This window comes from Xiphophorus couchianus, chromosome 4 (genome assembly GCF_001444195.1).
Source record: "Xiphophorus couchianus chromosome 4, X_couchianus-1.0, whole genome shotgun sequence".
In the NCBI taxonomy this organism is placed as follows: Eukaryota; Metazoa; Chordata; class Actinopteri; order Cyprinodontiformes; family Poeciliidae; genus Xiphophorus; species Xiphophorus couchianus.
The window spans coordinates 6,946,465-6,970,397 of record NC_040231.1 but is presented as its reverse complement, the minus strand read 5'-3'; the positions used below and the strand labels follow the sequence as shown (position 1 = coordinate 6,970,397).

The 23,933-nt window shown below is 40.7% G+C and overlaps 1 protein-coding gene across 1 annotated transcript in view; it reads right to left on the bottom strand.

Moving 5' to 3' along the window:
• hcn4 (hyperpolarization activated cyclic nucleotide-gated potassium channel 4) overlaps nt 1-23,933 on the bottom strand; it is a 74,425-nt gene that overhangs the window by 14,537 nt on the left and 35,955 nt on the right. Inside the window, exons 3-6 of the mRNA XM_028014143.1 lie at nt 21,641-21,802; nt 18,947-19,165; nt 5,256-5,402; nt 3,936-4,176 (exon numbers count right to left, since the gene is read on the bottom strand). Of these exons, the coding sequence (XP_027869944.1) occupies nt 3,936-4,176; nt 5,256-5,402; nt 18,947-19,165; nt 21,641-21,802 (769 nt within the window). The remainder of the gene's footprint in view (nt 1-3,935; nt 4,177-5,255; nt 5,403-18,946; nt 19,166-21,640; nt 21,803-23,933) is intronic.

Below are 23,933 nucleotides of genomic sequence, written 5' to 3'. Positions count from 1 at the left end.
ATGTTATACATGTCTTCTTCCATGCTCGAAAGTGTGCATGAAGGTGAATTAATGAATATGTACAAAGCTGCTTTGACTGTGATGAAGCGTTTGTGTCCTGCAGCCTGCTTTGGCTAAGCTCACCTGGACTCTGAGTCCTGCTGTCAGCTCCCATCTCCCTCCCTGTCGGTGCCCCCAGCCCCACAGCGCGGACACTCTCTAACCTTTGAAACATCCGCAGCGGGCTGCCTGATTCCCTATGACATGTCATGTTTGCTCCCTCGCAGCATTAGCATAGCTGCACAAACACCTTCCATTTGGCTGGCATGCGCAAACAGAGGGGAGGTTTTCTGAAGCACTTTGAAATCATGGCTGATGCTAATCTTTTTATTTCACAATACCAGACAGCAGAAGAGGTTCATATGTTTTTTCTATACAATTAAATTCTGAAGAGTTTAAATTGTGTCTCTAAAGAACTCTAACTGTGTCTGTTTAGTGAAGGTCAAGTAAAATCAAAGGCAGAATTGGAGGTAAAATTGGTTAATATGGGTTTGATAGAGGATGTTTTAAATCAGCTGATTGGATGGGAGTACAGGATTGTCCCACAGCACACTGTCTTGTCAAAACACAGGATTTAGAAAAGCGGGTGGCTTTGCAGTAGAGCGGGCGCTCCACATATTAAGGCTATCGTCCAGATCACAGTCATCCAGACTTTGATTCCTGACCTCATGACCCTTACTGCCTGTCTTGACCGTCCCTGCTCATTAAAGTCGATAAAAGCCAATAGCCAATTGCCCTCTGGAGTCATTCATTGTGCTAAGAACTTAAGAGGTAACTGGGTTAACAGAAGAATAGTTTCTGAAAAGCAACATCATAGGTCTTGTAGCCTCTCTGAGCACAAGGAAGGTCAAAAATGAAGGCAATATATGAAAGAGTATGGAAATAAATGTATTATATTAGTCTCATAATCAACAATCTTTGGAGATTTTTGAGTTCTTGAGTGATTTCCCAGTGAGTACCGGCATAAATACACTGACATATTGAATGCAGTCCCTTGGAACTAAAGTAAGACATCATAGAGGTTTAAATAACATTGTACAAATATATCTTACTAGCATGCAGGACAGTTCAGTGTTACTTCAACCAAGAGAGAGTCAAAGTGCGTACCGGCTGGACATCAATTACTGCGTGCAACAAAGGATGAACTTTGACAATAACATCCCCCATCTTGGCACAGAGAGAGTTGAAGAGATGCTGTTCTGATAAGTGTTTCAATACTGAACCATGAGGAGATAAAGAGGCAAGTGGAGAGAGCGGGGGTGGAGGGCACATGTTTTCTTTCACAGCCCAGAGCAGCATCCAGAGAGCAGCCTTGGCAGCAATCCATGTGTCCCTTGGCGTGAGCACTGCAGTCACATTACATTTCCCCCTCTCCACTGGATCGCCGTGTGCCCAGCCGACGCTCCCATCCAGGACATGTCGAGTTCACTTTAGACATTAGGCTCGCTGGCTCAAGCTAATCCAACAGCTAACAAAGTGTAACAGACTGGGGAGTCCATAATTGTGTAAATAATTCAGGTTGTCTTTGAATGAATGAACTGAATGGTGCGTGAGTATGTCAAGATGCTGATGAGAAGATGTACATGCATATTTGCTGTACTATAAACTAGGGTTGACAAAAGACAAAAGATAAACCTCTGAGAAGACTGGAGGGCTTTCTGTTTCACATCCAAATGCTCACACAATTACAAAGCGGTGCAATCAATGCAAAGCAGAGCCACATATCTGTGTCAAGAAAATAAGTTGAAATTAAAAAATGAGGAAATGTTTTTACTTCCTGCTTGCTAACATTGTGAGTCACAGTGAGAGCAACATGAGCCTCACACACTGTGTTTATCCTGCACCAATTAATTTCATGAATGACTAACTTGTGTTTGGTAACACACTCCCAGTGGCGCCAGGCTTCCCTCACTACCCCCCCACCGTTACACCCCCAGAGAAATGGCACTGCAAGGGAAGAAAAGCACAGGATCACAACTCAAAAGTGTTGTGTTTGCATTGCAAAACTGTGTAATGATTGAAGTGAGTGAGTGCATTTTTCCCTGTAGTGGGTAGCAAACACTCATTTTTACATGAGAACAGAAATTGTCGCTGCAGATGCATTTGATGTTAGAATGCATTGTGCTGTGTACTGTACTTTGAAATATTATTCATATTCCTTGAATCTTTTCATATTTCCTCATATCAGGTATTCTGGCCAGAGATGATGGGGGAATGGATCGAGCACAATTCAGAACAATCCAATGAGAAAAACTGTTAGAAGCTGCAAATACTTCAGACTCGATCTTAGGTTCATCTCAGGCAGGATGACAGAAAGGAGAGCTGCAGTGGCCTAGTCAAAGTTCAGACCTAAATTCAATTCTAAATTTGTATCAAGACTTGAAAACCCAACAAAATAAATCTGACTGAAACTGAGATATTCAGTAAGGAAGAATGGTGGAAATTTTCCATATACGAGGTTGTGACATGTACATGCAAATATGCATAGATATTTATTTGTGTAGATAAATAAATGAACACCATGTATTATTCTCCTTCCAATTCTTATATATGTGCCAAAAACATATAAGGCCAAAGATTGTGTTGGCCTTATATGTTTTTGCTTGTCAAGTGACAGAATGTGCAAATGTTTAATGGGTATGAATACTTTTGCAAGACCCTGCATCATATTAATGGTGTCACACACATTGTACAAAGAGACAAGCCTGTAAAATGGATTATATTTTCTCTCAATGCAGAGATTTTGTCTCTCACGAGGTTTTTTTTTAATTTTTTTAAAAAAGACAGTTTTGGGCATCAGATAAAATGTCCTTTCAGAAAGAGAGAGCTGTGAATATATTGTCTTAAGCACTGATTGGTTTTGGCATATGCAGAGAAAGATTGCCTGCCATCTTTTCATTATTTCTGTGGAACCCCTGCGGAGAGAGGGCATGGAGATGGACTCAAGCACGCAGAGCGTAATTAAACTTCCACTGCCGGGTCATGTGCTGTTAAATGCTTTTGCCACAACTTCTAATTACTTAACAGGGTGGTCTAAATGATGTCCTGTCACTGGGCAATTAATTGGCATTTGGTAAGGGCAGTATGGCCGCATTGTCTCCTACATGTGTCACCATCTCAATGGAACTATGAGAGGGCTTTGCATTATTTGACCCTGATTAAGAACATAGTGCAAGTTAAGTGCATAACAACTCTGGGTTATTTCACTCTCATTGAGTATTTATAAGTATATAATTTCACTGCTTCCTGAGCTTTTTGACATTTGAATGCATATGCCAGGCTGTAGTATAGCAGGAACAGTTTGGGGAAATTTAAATGGGTCCAACATTTATGAGATAAGTATTAAGGGAAGACTCCTACATAAACCATAAAGCTGAACTTTCAGTGAGGTGCCCAGCAGCACACAACACCATTCCAAGCTAAGATAGACCTTTTTACAAAAGCACCTGCTTCATGAATTTCCATTCAAATGCAGGAAAACTACTTAATGTGTCACAGGACAGTTCTAAATAATAAAATGTTACATATTTAAAAAAAAGAACCAAAAAAATATTTTTTAAGCAAATGTAATCTATGGCAATCATTTATTCTGTCTGATTAAAATGGTGCAGAGATGCATTTCTTTTCAGCATGCATGTTTCAGAAAAAATGAAGTCAGCATCCATGCATATGTGGATGTAGCAATAATGCTCATCTCTGGTGTACAACTGAAAATAAACCTCTATTTCCTTTCTTCTTTCAGACTAGCTGAGACTTGTTGGAGAGAGTCAAGTGTGAATGCTGGCTGTGTAATATAAGAAAAGCTCCTCTGAATGCCCTAAAGCTTCAAACAAAGAAAGAGCGTGGCTGGAAGTGACCTTTGTGTTTGGGTGCAGGGAGGGAGAACCTCAGCTTACCCCCGAAGTAGGAGCCGTCTGAAAGCTTGGTCTCTTTGTTGCCTTTGGTGAGGACGCTCACCACCCCGTGTTGAATGAAGTACATTTTCTTCCCAATAGTTCCCTCTCTGATGATGTAATCGCCAGGCTGGAATACCTCAAACCTCAACTTGGTGAGCATGGACGTGACAAAGTTGGGGTCGGCGTTAGCAAACAGAGGCATCGAAGCTACCAGCTTTCGACAGTTGAAGTTGATGATTTCCTATTGGGAGGGATAGAGGTAAATTGAAAGCAAATACAAAAACAGCAGAATAGTGAAGATGTTTAAAAATTGCTCTGTCACATCGAAAACTTCAGGCAGGATGAACATTCAAGTACATTAAATGACAGCTGTGTGTATGCTGTGCCTTTTATGCTCCTTTTAAAATTTCCCCATTGTCTCATGTAACCTCAGTCTTCAGTATATGGGGATTTCACAAGACAAACACAATGTAATTTTGAAGTGGAAGAAAAAGGATACCTGTTTCCAAACTGGAAATGGAAATGAAAAATGTCTATGAATAATGTTCAATCATTGCCAAAGATTCTCAGTTGGGTTTATTTTTGTCCTTTGACCTTGTTATTCTCATTGCTATGCTTTCATCTGTTTATGATTGCTGCGGTAATGTTTGGGATAAAGTTAAGTCTTAAATCTTGTAGCCTCAAACATTTTTCCTAGGGCTGCCCATTCATCTTCCTCTCTCCACACTATGCCTTCTTGAAAAATGCACCTTCATTTATACTATGTGCTTTCCTTTTTCAGATTAAAAATTTAATGCTCCTTGAAATGCTTTGTAACCTACCCTGCTTTAAAGTAATCCACAACTTTATGCATGGGGTCTCTGGTGATCTGACTGTTCTCCCTAAAGCTGTTTGATTAGTGTTGTTCTCTGAATAACATCACTAATCATGGAATACTTCTAGTAACCTTTGAAGGTGTCAGAGTAAAGGAAACTGAACATAAATGCATGCCACACTTCTCAGATTTTCAGTTGTACAAAAATTTCTTCTATATTTTTCTTCCACTTCATGTATCGTTTGGTCCTGGTTCTATCACATTCAGAGTAAAAATATTAGTGGCGCTAATGTAGCAAAATGTGAAAAGGTACGGAAGACTTTTGCAAGGGACTTTAAGTGAATTATTGTGTATTCAGCTTTAAAAAATAGTTTATATTTTGCTTATGGAAGAAGTAAATGCTAAACCATCTGAGCTTAGTGGTGAGGATTGTCAGACTTGAGACGAGTTTTTGACTGTACCAAAGTTTCACACGCAACAAACCAAAACAGAAACATCCGCCTCACCTCTCGGAGCGGCTCGTTGAGCTCCCCCAGGATGCTCTCCTCATCGAACATCTTGCCCTGGTAGCGGTGCTCATAGTAGTCATGGATTCTCTGCCTCATATCTGCAGGAAGCTTGTGGAAGGACATGTACTGCTCGACCTGTTTGTACTGCAGGGACACAGAGAGACACATGGCAACAAGATGACCCAAGCAAGCAAATGTACCATCACAAAGTTCATCACAAAGTTTCCCCTGAGGTTAGAAAATACATGAAGAAGAGTACACGAGCACTTTTCTAGAATATGATGAGGTCTCTTAGAGCTTTTCTCTTTTTTTTTTCTAAAGAGGCCAACTCTGATTCTTTAAAGAAAAAGATCAACTGAGAAGCATGAAAGAGGGTTATAATGTGCAATGACGTCAAAGCTACTTCAAAACACGAACAAGCACCATCTATAAATGTACCCTGATTCTTATCAAGGATTTTTCTCATAGTGAAGACTATGTTTTCTAGTTCTTGTGTTGTAAAATGAAAACAACAAAGTGAAATGTGTCAGAGTTTTTCTTTTTGTATTATTGACTTTTAAGCATTTGAAGCTGTGATACAGATCAAAGCAAACAGAGCATCTAGGGAATAATAAGAGGTAAAGTTCTTGACCCGCAGAGAAAGAAAACAGGGGTAGAAAAAAGACATTAACCATTCATGGTGTCATGTTGAAGGTGCTCTTTGATCATTTACAAATCTTAACACTGGATGCTCCATTTGACCTCAGAAGTCTACTTTTGTGTTGTCTGACACTTTTTTCCCAGTAACCACTGATGTTGAAGGAAATCATCAAAAGGACAGGCTTGTGCAGATATAGCACAGTAAAATAGGACAGCTGCCTCATGCAAGTCAGCTTGTTTTTGTGAAAACAGGAATATTTTCTCTCTGGAAACCATTAGAAATCCAAGACCGAATCAAGAATATAGGAATTCTAAGGGCCAACATGGGTAATGTCTTCTACCCTTACACTGACCTTCTGACAAGCGAATGGTTTTGGCAGGGATTTATTTTTTCTACAGGAGCCTTTTTCCCATTGTGCAACACTTACATTCCCTTTGTTTCCCTCTCTGCCAAATTTAGATGGGATTTAATGAGTCTGTGTTTAACCAGAGCCTTTGAGTCCCTGACAGACAGAGAAAACAATCTGGAGTCACTCTGTGCATACTGATGATGCAGCTCCCTATACTGCCATCACTCAAACTGCTGCAAGCCCCCAAATGTACTGATGGAGCAAGAAATACAGCAGATGAGGCAGAATGATTACAGCCTTTATCTAACAATGACAAATATTACGAGTTACATTTCTAAAAGAAGCCAATCGATAATTTTTTATGATGACCTTGGGGGCATGAAAAAGACAAAGTGTCCCAAGTGTGTCTTTTTAGTACAAGTGCTGTGATGGGCTGATAAAAGCCCCTTTGACAGGAAATTATCTTATTTCCATGAAGTAAGCATCATGCTTCTACCATGAAGAACCCTGCTGAAATATTTCACCCTTTTAAGATCTGCTTATGATAAATGTTTTGTGTGTACTTTAAAAACAGTAGTCAGCAGAGCTGCCTTGCAGCAAGAAGATTTCAAGTTGAAATCCTAAGATCTCTGTTTATTCAGTTTTCATGTTTTCAAGATCCATGCATGGGTTCTCTACAGATATTCTGCTGTTTTTCCTCTCACAGTCCAAAAAATATGCATGTTAGGTTAACCAGTCTCAATAAATTAGTCGTAATTAGGAGTGAGTACATGTATCTGTGGTTTTTGTCGTATGTCTCAGTGTTGTCCTGGTACGAACTGGCACTTGTTGAATGTTTACCCCGCCTCATGCCCGATGACCACTAGAAATAGCCACCATTCCCCAATATGACTCCTTGTGGAGCAAAAGGCCACCTCTATACTTTGTGTTATGGTATATCAACCATTTCACAATACCTATTGTGATGAGTGGCTGTACACTATGTTTTTGTGTAAAACTTACGATAGAAACAACAAAAATCACATACTAATTATATTTGTATGTGTTAAAAACTTTCTTTGGCTGTTTTTGTGGATGTTATTTGTATTTCATGTTTGTAACTGTTTTGTGTTGTGCTGCTGCCCATCAATGGCAGGTCTCCCTTTAAAAAATAATCTAATTTTAAGGAAGACTTGGCAATGATAGGCAGCAGCACAACTTTAATGGAGACAAACTGGTTAAATAAAAGTTAAATAAATTAATAGAAAATATATCACAATAACGTTCATGTAATTGATGTTTGTGTCTAATCCTGCTTTTTCTTCCCAGTGTTGTGACCAGACCTTTTAGTCAGCTGTATTGCTGATATTCAAGCAAATGCTTTGTTTTAAGGCAATAAAACAAAGTGCTTGTATTTACTCCCTTTGCAGGAACTGTCATCCCACATACGTTGCAGATTATATTTTTCTTCCTCCTCTATAAATGACTATTTAACCCTCCTGCGGTCTTAAGAGATGGGGGTCATTTAGACCCCATGAGTTTTTTTACTTTGTGTGCATCTAGGCGGGATCACAGTGACCCTGCTTGCGCTTTTACCCATCCTTTCCCAACTGTCTGACCGTGACATCTGCTGCACTCCTCCTGAGTGTTGCAGTAGGACCACGTGAGGTTAAAACCGAGCCAGGTCCAGATTATTTATGTTTTTGCATCTGCCTTTTTAACAACCTTTTCCCTTCCACTCTCTGCCATGCTGTTTCCTGCTTGCTCTGTTTTGATGCCAGCTGATTACCTCATCGACAAGCATTACTGCGGTTAGCCGACAGACTACAAATCTCTATCGTAGGCAAAATGTCATTATATATATATATATATATATATATATATATATATATATATATACACATTCTACCATGTATATCACGTATTCCTATGGCATACTAAGTTTTTTTTATTTTGTGCAGAACTGTGCAAAATACTTGCTTTTCCCCAGGCACCAATGAACTGTGTTCAGTGTCACTTAGTAACTTCCTTTAAAAGCATTTCTTCTCTGGGTACAAAGTGAGAAACCAAAAATATATCCAAGGATCTAGGCCAGAACCAACAGCTTGCCAGTATGAGAGACCTTTTGGCCAAAACAAAAGGTTTTGGTGAAGGCCAGAGCGCAGGAATCAAGATGTTTTCTGTCTATGACTGAAACAACAATCCACTATTGGATGACAGTAAGAAATTAATTTCTTCCTTAATTGGCCTCTCTTGTGCTGGATGTTGACCAGTCCAGACATGTTTACTTTCATCTTTATTTTCCCCCTTTCTCCTTTCAAAATTAGGAACAGAAAACCTTGTCCTTTATGCTCTTGGTAGGCATATCTTTAATCAAGATTAGAAAAAAAAACACTCCTTGGAAGGGAAATAATTATTCCTATTGAATAAGCCTGAGACCATGGCACAGTTTCTTGGAATATTGTGAGGCCGATCAGTTGGTTTGTAACCTTAAAATAATTCAACATAGCTTAATTACACTATGATATGTTTTTTTTGAATTGCTGCTAGCATACTTAATAATTGCATCTGTTTCATTGCAAAAGACTATGGTTTGGACTTTGAATAGCTTGCATCCAATATTTCAAAGGTGTAGTGGCTGCTTATTCGTTCTGGTGTAAAGCCACTATATTGTTCAACCAGCTTCAGTTTTCTTTCTTTGTTGACGTTTGTTAGCTTAGCTCTTAGCTGACGCGTTTCTGTCCAACGATATACTCTTGTGCATTAAAAAAGTACTTACGAGTCCACACAAAGTCTGATGAACGACGAACTTTACTTTTATTCGAGCAGACATTGCATAAGAATTCTTCAATCTTGCACAGCATTCCACATTTTAACGGTCAAAAACTGTGTAGAGATTTGTTGACCATACCACATTCAATTTTCTTTTCTGAACTAAGTGACACAGCACTTTTCATATATTTTCAATTATGTCATTTAGGTGGCGCTTTTCTACAAAAGAAAATAAAACCTTAATGCTAAGAAAATATCCAAATATGCAAAAAGCATACACTACAACAAACAATGTTCAAACTGACATTTTTGGCTCTTACAAAAGGGTTAAGTATTTTATAATACCGAGCATCTCAATATTATTTGCAGTCAATCTATGCAGAAATCGAAACCTTAACCATGCAGAATATACTGTAAATAGTGTCTTCAACATTAAGTATGTTACTCTAGAAAAGTTAAACTGTTAAGACTATTGACTTTTAGTAATGAACAAATTGTGATGGTAGCATCTTTTGCCCAGAGCTCAAGAGAACTGTTGCTCCATTTTCAACCATATCATAAAGCCTTTTATTTCCTTTGTATGATGTTTCTCCAAATGGCTGGTCTTAAGTCAGTTAGCCATTCATACAGTTCTTCTCTGCACCCCCAGCTCTTTTATTTTCCTTTCCCAATTCGCTTCCCTCTGAAGTAAATTTCCAAGCAGATGCAAATTCTTACCAAGCAAAATATGAATAATTCATTTCCCCAAAGACATGTCAGCCATTTAATTAGACTTTCTAAACATTTATTTTTTTCCTCCGTCTTCTTTTTCATCCACCTAAATTTTGAATCCCTGGACAAAAGATCTAGGTCCAACAAAACCCTTCCTTAAATCTCATCATAATCATCACCAAATCTGATGATGATTATCATAAGACCCAAGATAATTCAGAAGGAGACAAGAACAATAAAATGTGTGACTGAGAAGAAAAAGACTGGAAATCGACTTGGTCTTGTATTTAATGGACTGGTGAGTAATAACTCATAGCTTTGCTTTGCCAGTGTTGTTGAATTTGCAGGAGGCTAAGAATAATAAGTAAGGACATTTTCTGATTGTTTCAGAAAATCCAATGGAAATAAACAGTCAACCAGTGATGTGCAAGTGTTTATTCGTCACTGTATTATTTCTCAAATGCAGAGCTGCAACATGTTTATGTGCCACAGATGTCAACTTCAGCACACTGTGTCTGTCTAGTACATAAGACTTTATAACTTTACAACATTTCAACAAGAAATGTAATGCAAATTATAATAAAATATTGCACCTTTTAAAAGTATTCATATTACTTAATCCTCTTTTGTCAATACAACCACAAACCTTGATTGTATTTCATTGAAACCTTTTGTTATAAGCAAATACAAAAGTGCATAGTTGTGAATTGGAAGAAAATAATACAAATTTAAATTAGTTTTACTAATAAAACTTTATAAAAAGCAATGTGCATATATACTTAGATGTCTTGTGCTCTGATACTACAAAATAAAATCCATAGCCAACTGCTTTCATGTGTTCAATAAATATAGTCCACCTGTGTGTGATTTAATTTTATTAAGCAAGTCAGAATTTTGACTGGGCCACCATATTTATGCACATTTTTAAGTCGTATGTGCATAAAACCTAATGCTAATTAGATATAAATGTGTCACATTTGTGTAATGAGAGAGAATATGAGCTAAAAAGATCAACATTCATATGTCAGAGTGTGTACTAGGTAGCTTCTATCATTCAGGCAAAATTGGGCAAAAATAGAAACTTACCTGACTTTGACAAGTCAAAAATTATTTTAAAAAAAGTATTTTACTGGCGATAGCACTCTAGCAGGCATATACCAGAGCTGCAATTGCATGAAGTATTCAGCAGTACAATGCACACCAGTGCTCACAAAGTAAGAAAGGCTGGAGCCCTTTCAGCCACTGAAGAGGAGAGATAAGATCAAATGTCAATACAGGGCCAATAAACATCCATCCATCCATCCATCCATCTTCTTCCGCTTATCCGAGGTCGGGTCGCGGGGGTAGCAGCTTCAGAAGGGAGGCCCAGACTTCCCTCTCCCCGGCCACTTCTTCCAGCTCTTCCGGGGGAATCCCGAGGCGTTCCCAGGCCAGCCGAGAGACATAGTCTCTCCAGCGTGTCCTGGGTCTTCCCCGGGGCCTCCTCCCGGTGGGACGTGCCCGGAACACCTCACCAGGGAGGCGTCCAGGAGGCATCCTGACCAGATGCCCAAGCCACCTCAACTGGCTCCTCTCGATGTGAAGGAGCAGCGGCTCTACTCTGAGTCCCTCCCGGATGACTGAGCTTCTCACCCTATCTCTAAGGGAGAGCCCAGCCACCCTACGGAGAAAACCCATTTCGGCCGCTTGTATCCGCGATCTCGTTCTTTCGGTCATGACCCAAAGCTCATGACCATAGATGAGGGTGGGAACGTAGATCGACCGGTAAATCGAGAGCCTCGCTTTTTGGCTCAGCTCTCTCTTCACCACGACGGACCGGTACAGCGCCCGCTTGACAGCAGACGCTGCGCCAATCCGCCTGTCGATCTCCCGCTCCCTTCTTCCCCCATTCGTGAACAAGATCCCGAGATACTTAAACTCCTCCACTTGGGGCAGGACACCCCCCCTGACCCGGAGAAGGCACTCTACCCTTTTCCGGCTCAAGACCATGGCCTCGGATTTGGAGGCACTGATCCCCATCCCGGCCGCTTCACACTCGGCTGCGAACCGCTCCAGCGAGAGCTGCAGATCACGATCTGATGAAGCCAAAAGGACCACATCGTCTGCGAAAAGCAGAGATGAGATCCTAAGGCCACCAAATCGGATCCCCTCAACACCTTGGCTGCGCCTAGAAATTCTGTCCATAAAAGTGATGAACAGAATCGGTGACAAAGGGCAGCCCTGGCGGAGTCCAACTCTCACCGGAAACGAGCCCGACTTACTGCCGGCAATGCGGACCAGACTCTGACACCGGTCATACAGGGACCTGACAGCCCGTATCAAAGGGCCCGGTACCCCATACTCCCGGAGAACCCCCCACAGGGCTCCCCGAGGGACACGGTCGAACGCCTTCTCCAAGTCCACAAAACACATGTAGACTGGTTGGGCGAACTCCCATGCACCCTCCAGGACCCTGCCGAGGGTGTAGAGCTGGTCCAGTGTTCCACGACCAGGACGAAAACCACACTGCTCTTCCTGAATCCGAGGTTCGACTATCCGACGGACCCTCCTCTCCAGGACCCCTGAATAGACCTTGCCAGGGAGGCTTAAGAGTGTGACCCCTCTATAATTGGAGCACACCCTCCGGTCCCCCTTTTTGAACAGGGGGACCACCACCCCAGTCTGCCAATCCAGGGGAACTGCCCCCGATGTCCATGCGATATTGCAGAGTCGCGTCAACCAACACAACCCTACAACATCCAGAGCCTTAAGGAACTCCGGGCGGATCTCATCCACCCCCGGGGCCTTGCCACCGAGGAGCTTTTTAACCACCTTGGCGACCTCGCCCCCAGAGATTGGAGAGCCCAACCCAGAGTCCCCAGGCTCCGCTTCCTCAGTGGAAGGCATGTTGGTGGGATTGAGGAGGTCTTCGAAGTACTCTGCCCACCGACCCACAACGTCCCGAGTAGAGGTCAGCAGCACACCATCCCCACTATAAACAGTGTTTGTGCTGCACCGCTTCCCCCCCCTGAGACGCCGGATGGTGGACCAGAATCGCCTCGAAGCCGTGCGGAAGTCTTTCTCCATGGCCTCTCCAAACTCCTCCCACGTCCGAGTTTTTGCCTCAGCAACCGCCCGAGCCGCATGTCGCTTCGCCCGCCGGTACCCATCAGCTGCTTCCGGAGTCCCACAGGCCAAAAAGGCCCGATAGGACTCCTTCTTCAGCCTGACGGCATCCCTCACCGAAGGTGTCCACCAACGGGTTCGAGGGTTGCCGCCGCGACAGGCACCGACAACCTTGCGGCCACAGCTCCGATCGGCCGCCTCGACAATGGAGGCACGGAACACGGTCCACTCAGACTCCATGTTCCCCACGTCCCCCGGGACGTGTTCGAAGTTTTGCCGGAGATGGGAGTTAAAGCTCCGTCTCACAGGGGATTCTGCCAGACGTTCCCAGCAGACCCTCACAACACGTTTGGGCCTGCCAGGTCTGACCGGCTTTCGCCCCCACCACCGGAGCCAACTCACCACCAGGTAGTGGTCAGTGGACAGCTCCGCACCTCTCTTCACCCGAGTGTCCAAGACATACGGCCGCAGATCCGATGAAACGATGACAAAGTCGATCATCGAACTGCGGCCTAGGGTGTCCTGGTGCCAAGTGCACATATGGACACCCTTATGCTTGAACATGGTGTTCGTTATGGACAATCCATGGCGAGCACAGAAGTCCAGCAACAGAACACCGCTCGAGTTCAGGTCGGGCGGGCCGTTCCTCCCAACCACGCCCCTCCAGGTCTCACTGTCGTTGCCCACGTGAGCGTTGAAGTCCCCCAGCAGAACAAGGGAGTCCCCAGGAGGAGCACTCTCCAGTACCCCCCCTAAGGACTCCAAAAAGGGTGGGTAATCTGAACTGTCGTTCGGCCCGTAAGCACAAACGACAGTCAGAACCCGTCCCCCCACCCGTAGGCGGAGGGATGCTACCCTCTCGCTCACCGGGGTGAACCCCAACGTACAGGCGCCGAGATGGGGAGCAACAAGTATGCCCACTCCTGCCCGACGTCTCTCTCCCTGGGCAACTCCAGAGTGGAAGTATGTCCAGCCCCTCTCAAGGAGACTGGTTCCAGAACCAGAGCCATGCATCGAGGTGAGACCGACTATTTCTAGCCGGAACCTCTCGACCTCACGCACTAGCTCCGGCTCCTTCCCCACCAGAGAGGTGACATTCCACGTCCCAAGAGCCAGTTTCTGCAACCGAGGATCGGACCGCCAGGGTCCCCTCCCTTGGCCGCCACCCAATAAACATCTAAGGGTTTTTATAGACTGATTTGTGAAGGACTATATAGATGGGCTTGTGGCAGGATCAGTAATGAGTGCAGTAGTGGTCCACTGACTCAGACTCTAGCAGGGAGCAACTGGGTTACTAGTATGGGCTAAAAAGTATTAATAATGATTCAGTTGGAATAATAAACCAGTTTCTGGTTTAAGCTGGACTTAATGCCAACTGTCTGCTTTTAGAGGATATTTGCTTTAAAAAGTACTGTAAGAAAAGGAAATAATCTTTCAAAAAGATTACGTTTTTTTATGCCTTATAATGTCCGTTTCAGGTATCAGAGTGCGGCACTGCATGGCCAGCCAGTGTAGGTCTTGCGTACAAAAGAATGATATTATCATTTTCCTCATTTGAAATAAACCCTATAAAAATTGTAGACTTTTCCTAAAGAGGAGACTTATATTGAAAGGAAACAATTCAGGTCTCTGAACGGGGTCTGCGAATCTGCTGTTGTTCCGATGCCAAAAGTTGATCGTTAACAGATCAGGAAATAGACAGACTGAACGAGGCTTCAGATTACCGTACTTCTATCAATCAGACCCTAAGGTACTGAAAAAGGCACTTATTGTTAAGCTAAACCACAGCTCAGCTCATCCACAATATCCTTGCACTGACTAGATAGAGAAATCTTGATTTAACCTCTTCTAGGAACAGCCAAATCACTTCTGATCATAAAGCATTTGTTTTTCAGGTCTCAAACTGCCCCAAATCACTTTCTAGCACTAAAAGGAAGTGTTTAATTAGTTTCGTAACTGGATTACATGTCTTTCCTTTAGTCCAACCACTGGAAGAAACACTACCATAAAGTAAGAAAATAATTTCATATTAACAACTGTTTACTGCTTTCTCAGAGGCTTTACTGAGGGTATAAAAGATCCCTACGGCCTTTAAACCCCCAAATAATCCGCTTTGGGCTTCTTATTAACTTTCCCCCAAAGATTAATGTTTAATTACCAAGTGTTAATTAGAGATGTAGAGGGTGGGCTTGCAACGTCCCATTGCCATTTACTTTGAAAACCATTTGGGATTGGCTTGCCACAACATGCCATCTCCTGGGCATCCTTGATTTAATCGCCAATTGCCAACACCAAACATAACATCATTTACTTATATCCTGAGATGTCTTTACTGTACATGGCAACAAGGAACACAAGTCACTTATAACTCATTTCATCTCATCTCATCTCATCTACATCTCTATGTATGGTATTCATTACCACAGTGAAGAGTGTGAGAGAAAAATAAGCCATGTAGAGCTAGAGAGGCAGGCATACCCTTTGCTGTATATACAGTCACATGTGCAGCCATCTTGAGCTCGCAATCTGGAGAGATGTAATTTTCTTTGTGTGATAATGGTTGTCAACGAGCCTGAGACAAGAAGGAGGGATTCCTGGGTGAATTTACCAGATGCTTAACCAATTACCACTACGATTGCTCTTATTGTCTGACGTAATACAATTGTTTAGAGAGTAAAATACTTGTGTGAATGCAACAAAGACACCATAATCTTACTTGTGAGGCATTCCTATTCCTATTAGCTATTTTATTTTAGTACAAATCTTTTAAAATTCAAAGTAAAACAGGAACTATAACTTAGTTATATACATAAAAGAACAGCACCGAATGGGAATGGTTCAACCATTGCCTGACATAGAAATCATCAAAAATGCTATATTCATAATCTGTTTATTGGATGTTTTTGACTGAATATTTAAACCTTTTTACCTCTGGTGCTAGTTTGAGTAATATATTCAAAATTTATACCCAAATGGGAATTCCAAAAGGAAAGTCATCCAAAACACACATCATAAGTGGTTTGGGGAAAATAAAATAAGAATAAAGCAGGCTTTTTCCAAGCCCTTACTTCAACTACTTTAAATAAATGTCTGTATGCTGAATCCTTTAAGATATATAAATATGGGGGGAAAAAAAGGAAAATAAAGTAAATTACAGTGATTACTGAGACAAGACAAAATATCTCTGTCACTGAAACAATTTGAAGCTTAAACCAGTTGCAGCTCAATTTTTATATCCTTTTTATTCAGATACATTTCAGCACTAACTTAAATTGAGTTAAGATACACGTGTAAGAAACTGAGTTTCAAACACAAAGTAGATGCTTTATTACTCCTCTGTTGGAATAGTGACAGTATTATTTGTTTAGCTGTTTGAAAATCAATTTATTAAAGTGATTTTTCATCTCAGTGTCGGCCATACCTCATTTTCTTCCAGATATTCGAGTGTTGGCTTTCTGCTTTCTTTAATAGATAACGTGTTGCCTCATCCAGAATAGTTCATTTGACTCTACTTGCCTGATGCTGAAAGCCTGAGACACTTATCACTCTGTGCTATATTTTAATAGAATTCTATTCACTTCAGCTCTGTAATGATAAGTTTCCCTATCTTTGAGAGAGAGAAATTTTCCCCATCCTTTTCTTTCCACCATCTGTGCACTTGTGAGAAACCTTTACGAGGCTGATTTTCTTTGTAATCGTCCCTCACAGGGGTTTCATTGAAACCTTTCCCATCTAACTATAAAAGTAACCTGGATATCACCTCTGCATGCCAGCAGGACAGATGGTCTCTCATCGTGGCCATATAGCCATAAGAGCTTTGTGTGCAATTTTTTTACGCCTCATTTACAGCAGATGAATACACAACCCCTGTCACATAAAAGCCAGCAGGAAGCATTAAAATTGGCAATGGTTTGCTTGGCTCATTAGTGATCCACTTTGATACCTCCTCGACTGGTTAAATTTTGATCTTTTTTACCTAACATACCGCTGATACAGAAGTACAAGTCTGTGTTATCCCCTGCTGTGTTTTTTTTTTGACCTTTTTTACCTAACATACCGCTGATACAGAAGTACAAGTCTGTGTTATCCCCTGCTGTGTTTTTTTTTTGGTGGGTTATGCTTCACCTTTGAGTTTACATATCAAACTCAATTACATATTATGGTTCTGCACCATACATGCACTTTGATATTGCAATCTACTTTAAATGGAAAAGATGGAGATGCAACAAGAAAAAGGGCCTGCTGTCACACACAGCTGAAGGAAGGGCCACCAGCAAAGTACAACAAAAGGTGGACATGGACAGTAAAAGGCAGGAGATGGCAGTGTGAAGCTGAGTGTTCTAACATTGAGACTTGTAAAATTAATTCTGCAGAAATTATGTTTTTGCAGACATACACTTGAAGAAGCATGGATGAGTTTTTTTCAGCATGGGGGTTATCCTGGGAATGAAAACCACTGGGTTCAGCCGCATATACAGACTGGTGCTGAGACAGACAGCTGTTCAGTTAACATGGCAGCAAGGCAACTCTAAGGAGACAAGCCGGCATGCATACTAGATTGGACTAAGATGATTGCTGATTTTGAACATTAAGGTTGTTATTTCACTTCCTTTAAGGAGTTTTTAGTTTTGTAGGTGTTGAGACAATTAAAAACACATATCCTCATACTGTGATGATTGCATTTGTCTGGTGCACATTGTCTTTTTTTGAAGTTCCACCACCACACACTTGTTACATCATCTATTGTGATCCCCGGCCTGCCTCTTTTTTCCAGCCCTCCTTCACTCCCACTCTCCCTCTTTCATTTAGGTGAGATTTCTTAAGCCTCTGCCTCCATTCTCTAGAGGTCACTCTCTTGTCTGCGCCTCACCACAGACAGTGTGCATTGAGGGAGCGTATAGCTCAGCTCATTATCACCCATGCTGGGCCTACAGAGGGCAGGTCACCATGGAACATGTTTGGGTCTTCACAGCCAGCCACCAGGACTTTCTTTTGTCTAGACAAAAACCGCCTCACACCAACGAAATGTTGGCCCTGGCTTTTGCCCTAAGTTCTTCTTATGTTTGGTGGGCTGTGTTTTTGAGTTTGGTTACAACAAAGCTACAAAACAGGTGAGAATATAACTTACAGTTTTATGGAAATCATGTTAAACTCCTTTGCACAAGTCATATAGTGCTTTGCAAATTAATACATGTTGCTCCTCCACATTTTATCAGCTTAAGACCAAAATTTGGTCTAAAAATGACCCCACCCCCCCAAAATAAAATAACCCTAGGAAGCGCATGATTATGATTTTGAAAATTTATTTCTGCATAAAAAAACAATGGTGCGTATTCTTATTCATCTGAATTTTCTCCGTCATCCAGTTCAACTAGTTGCGTTGAACCCGAAGTCATCTAATTAGTAAAAAAAATGGTCACATCTGTGTCTCAGTATAAATACAGCTGTTGCTTGAACTCCTCAGGTGACTGTTAGTAAGAGAGTTCAAAAATAGATTTGTGGATTTGTTAAGTTAATTAAGTTATGAAACAATATGCCAAGCTTTGAAAATCTCGTGGGGCACTGTTCTATCCGTTATCAGATAATATAAGGAGTACAACACAATAGTAAGTCAAGACAAGTTGGGTAACAGGAGTATTTGGAGCAATAGAAACTGCAGAGGTTCGCAGTCAGGAGGGAGAATCTGTCAATGAGGCAATTATTAACTGTGCACAAATGCAGAGAAATCCAAAAAACTTTTTTTGCCTCTCAATTTAAAAAGTATGCTCTGCTTTGTGTTTATCTTTGGCTTAAATTCTTAATAAAAATCAAGAAGGTTTAAGTTGTAACATCACAAAATGAGACCATTTAATGGCTTTGACTATTTTGCAATTTACTGCAAATCAATATTGTGTTGTAGTGACAGACTTTAAAAGGTATAAAAAATACAAAATCAAGCATTCTGGTGTTGATACAGAGTACTACAGTAGACACCTACTTTATGTAAACAAAGTGTAACTTTAACTTCATGAACTTTGACCTTTGACTTCAGGCTCATTTTAAAGAATGCCAAATATGTAATAAGAATGCAAAAGGATGAGAGAAACCTGTGATTACAAAAGTAAAAAAGCAACATTTGTGATTTTGACTGACCTTCTCCTGGTATTGACGCCGAGATGAGTCCAGCGATTGGATGAGTGCAGTAGCGTGCCCCACAAACATGGCGTAACAAGTAGCGCCCACAATCATGCTAAGGATGGTCAGCCAGACGTCTGTCATGCCCACTGGGGGATACATGCCGTACCCAATGCATAACATGTGGCTCATAGCTTTGAAGAGTGCATAGGAATACTGCTGTCCCCATGTGTCATTCTAGATGGAACAGAACAGGACAGGTCAGTTAGGTTGAATACACTACAACACGTCTTAGCTTAGCCCATCTGAAATGCTGTCATTGATTGCACATGAAAGGTCAGTTTTAACATTAAAGCTATACGCCCACTTGGGGGCTGCAACTTTCAAACATCTTAGTTCAGTGCGGAGCATCTGGCAGGGTAATACAGACTTAACAATATACAAACATTTGGAGCCAGCAGAAGTTTGGGCAGAAGCCTAAAACAGAGCCCTGAGAATGGGCACAAAGAGCGAGAGACATAGCAGGCTTGCATGAGAGAAAGTAGGTCAGCTATTTAGAAAAATGTGATTTCTCTGTGAGTTTTCTCATTTGTAGATAAATTGCCCCTTTTCCCTTAGAATCCCAATGGTGGTTAAAGGCAAATCAATATCAACTCTCTCCTGGGGGTGACATGTCCAAATTGCTTTCAAACTCATTTCCACTGAAGAAAAGCTGAGACAGAGAGCAATTTTACTATTGCCTACCTAAAATACATAAGGGGCAGTGTCCATGCAATACAGCATCACAGTCACCAAAACTGTGAATTAAAAATAAAAGAACTGAATCTGAATCAGCATTCCAGCAGTTCAGGGAAACCTATTCAGAAATTTTAGGGGAATAAATTGTGATTGTATCTCAAAATCATGTTATTATTGATCTCTAATAGTTTAATAGACACAAAATCATTATATGTGCTTAAATCTGATATATGGTCTTAGCTACAAAAACATGTACAGTATGATGAACCTGATGAAAGCCACTGGCCAAAATGGTCTGCTAATATTTTAGCAGAATTTTGCATGCAAGAGTCTGCATACAATACAGCAAATAGTATTACTTAATTTTTTTATTATTATTAGTTTTAGCTTACTGAAAGGTCTCTCCCTACTTGTAACAGTCACAGATAACGTGCAAAATATACATAAAACAATCTAGACTTCTCAAAAAATGCTATGTAGTTGCATTTTATTCAAGCTGCAGTATATAACTTTACTAAAAAAAATTGTTTTTCCATATTTGTTAAAGAGGTCACCAAAAACAACCAATCAGAACCAGGAGGAGGGTCTTTGAGCATTGAACCGAATGAACATAACATTTGCAATTTAGTTGTATGTTATTCCAATGAAATGTAATCAAAAAGATACAAAGTACTTTCTGCTCCGATGTAAAGTAATGACACAGTGCCTGAACAGCAACTCTCACCTGAGTGCGTATCTCTGCGCAAATGAATGGAAATGCGGCTAAAATTAGATCAAGTCTGAAATATCTCAGGGGAAGAAGTTTGCAACTTGCACGTATTGTGCTGTTTGAACATGAGCAAAGCAAACTCAGTGAAACAAGTGAGCCTGTCATGAAAGCAGTGAGGCATGGTGAATCAAGAATATCATACCTTGAGAGACGTAACTATCCATGTCACATCCGTTCTGGTACAGAGAGTTTAACTACAGCAGCTTAAGAAGTATTGCTTTAAAGAACTACTGTATCACTCTGTATGTGATGAATCTATCTAATCTAAATAGTATTACTTAAAAACAAAATACACTTTTCAGTGACCTGCACCTGAATTAAACTGGGAGTCTTAGATGTTTTGATTCTGTCTGTTTTTTTTTCTGATCCCACTCTAACATTCTCCCTGAGCTGACTTAAAAAAAAGCATGTTACTTTACCTACTGATTTGTTTAGATAGACAAGCTGTACAATTTTCCTTTTAGTGAAAAATATGGCTAAAACAGATATTATTGCTTTATGTGGACATTAGCGAATGGCAGAGCAAACAGCTAATAGAGAGCACATGCTTTGTCATATAGTCACTAATGCAGTCTTTGATTCCATTACAAAGTCCGAAAGGTGGCCCTGATAGCTCTTATATTGACATGTATTGATAAGCTATCAGTCAGGGAGCCATTTCCCCTGCTTTCTGACTTACAACAGGATATATGTTGATTTACAAGTACAATGAGGCCTCGTCATCTTTAATTCAAGAACCAGACAAGTAATCAGAGTAACAGTCATTGCTTATATGAGGGGAAAAAGAAAAAAAGTAGGTGAAAACTACTGAAAAAAAGCTCTATAGCAAGGAAAGTTTTTGCAATAATCAGTTTCAAGGGCATATTATGGAAATGATAAAGTGTAGGGACAAGCACTACTCTGCTAACTTATATTAATAGAAGCTGTCAATTTTTATGAATATGCATTCTAGAAACACATCTTTTTTCAACGAAGTGGCCCCGAGCCCCTGAAAATATACTCATCAGCAAATTCAATAAATGTCTACCAATGTAGCCGATAAACCTATTTAATTTGGGTTTAACATGACAGATATGCGTTGCGGTCTTTCCCAGGAAGCTAAAGGGGTTTTAGTATGGTAATTACTGGAGGTGATGAATAAGATAAGACAGAAGTGTAATCTGATTTGAACAGGCCGTACAAGTCTGTGCAGAAAAAGCACTTACCACCATCTTATTTTTGGAAACCCAGCAGTCAGCTGGGAAGTCCTGCAGCATGGGCACCAGGAACTGCAGGCAGCCATCCCAGTGACACAGCAACAGCATCATACCAATGAGGTTGACTATCCGCACCATGGCACTGGCCAGGTCATAGGTCATGTGGAAGATCTAAAAGAGAATAGAACAGCAGGGCATGAAGTGACCGTCAATTCTTTTTCCCACAGTATAAATAAAATCTCTTGCACAAGTATTCATATGCCTTGGACCTTTCCACATTTTGTCATATTACATCCACAACCTTGATTGTATTTCACTGGGAATTTGAGTGAGAGACAAAGCAGTGCAGATTTGTGAAATTAATTGAAGATGATTTTTGCACAAAAAGATTTAAAAAATATTACATGTATTGTTTTTCTGCTCCCCAGGACGAATACTTTGAAAATGCAGTTACAGCGTTCTGGGGTATGTCTCTAACGCCTTTGCACATCTCCAGATGGAAATGTTTGCCCATAATTCTTTGTCAAATAAATGAAACTCAGACTGAGTGGAGAGAGTGTAAAATTTTTAATTACCATAGATTTAGGTCTAAAGTTTGACATGCTTTGGAACAAACTGCAAACAAAATGTATAGCTTTCTTTCATTTTTTTGTTACCATTCTTCCATTCAGGCCAGGTTTGTGGAATGTATCACTACAATATCACCAAAATGTCCTGTTACTAATTTCTCCCACCAGAGCTATTCTTTTCTCCAGGCTGCTCTTGAGTTAAATGTCAAAACTTACTCACCCAAGGGTTTTAATATCTTTGTTTTCATCTAATCTGTAAAATGCTTTGTGTCAATGCCCCTCTTAAATCCTCCAGAATTAACATGGTCACTTGCAATTGTGTCATAATGTTTCCTGTTTCCGAAGAACGAGTGAGGCAGCAGAAGGAAGGTGAGAAGTGGCTGCCCATCACTGCTGACCCACCAACAGGAGAGTGTTGTGGGTTAAGGTCGAAACACTGATCTGATAACACAACCTTCTGGCTAAAGGCTGCAGCCACTGTTAGGCAATGATGAAAAGGGAAGAATCCTAGAATGTATTCAATCACTATGATTGTCTTTTAATATAATAATTATACTCTACTTTGAGTTGATCTATTAAATAAAATCCAAATAAAATAATTTGGAAAAAAAATAGGGTAGGAATACTTTTGAAAAGTATCACCCATCATTAAGCAAGAGTTTTTTTTCTTTCCATCTTAACACGCAACATAAAATCCCATAGGTCTGTGTTTGCAGATGGATGCTGATGCTTGAATTATAAAGCAGTGTATAAAGTGTATAAAGCAGTGCTGAGTAGAACATATTTACAAAAAGAAAGTTTTTCCTCTCAGAAGCAAAGCATGTATATTTTTAAACAGTTTTAGCTTCATTATTGCTCTGAGTGTGTTATTATTTCAGAAAATAGCCATTTTCTGAAATGGCTATATCAGTCTGTGCGCTAGTCTGTATGCGCTAGTTAATGACTAATTGATAGTTAAATTAGTTGAGGATTATTTTCATAATTGATTCATCATAATTAAAGCGATTAGTTGTTTCAGCCCTACAATGTTAACTAATAAACCAATACTAAACTAATTCTTGAGCTAAGAGCTGTTTTAAAGAGGCATTTCAAAGGGATGGATTTTGTCGCTACTGTATTAATTCTGGCTCCCTTTCCATACGTTGCCGTTATACGTTCTTAGAAAATGCTTCAAGTTATGACCAAGATGCTTTCCGGCCATGTCTGTTTGACTTCTAAAAGGGCCACACCAGGGCAAGGTGGGAATAAAGTCAAACTATACTTCTGAGTCACCAACTGAGGTAATAACACTGCCAATTTGTTTGACTTATTAAAGGTTAAGCCGCTTTCACAGATTCATAATATTACTTAGAGAGGACAGATGGTCTGTGCGACTAACTGGCTGAGGGATTGAATCAAAGCACACAGGACTATCACAATTTAGGGAGACATTTGGCACACATCAGTTCTCACCATTAACAGACATTGGACAGAGCTGAGGTGTGTGACAACATAACAGATCACTGGATTTCAGCCATGTGTTCTTTCTTTAGGGGTGGTGATGCTTGAAAATAGAAAATAAAAGGAAAGCAAAGGTCTGCTGTAAGCATCATATTTTTTTTGATGCATTACAAATTGTGTTTGACTCTTTGATAAGGGAGACATCCAACATAATTTTATGTATGGCTGACTGGCATGTAAGTTCCACTACATACCATTTAATAGTTCACTTATACAGCTCATGTGGGATGGCT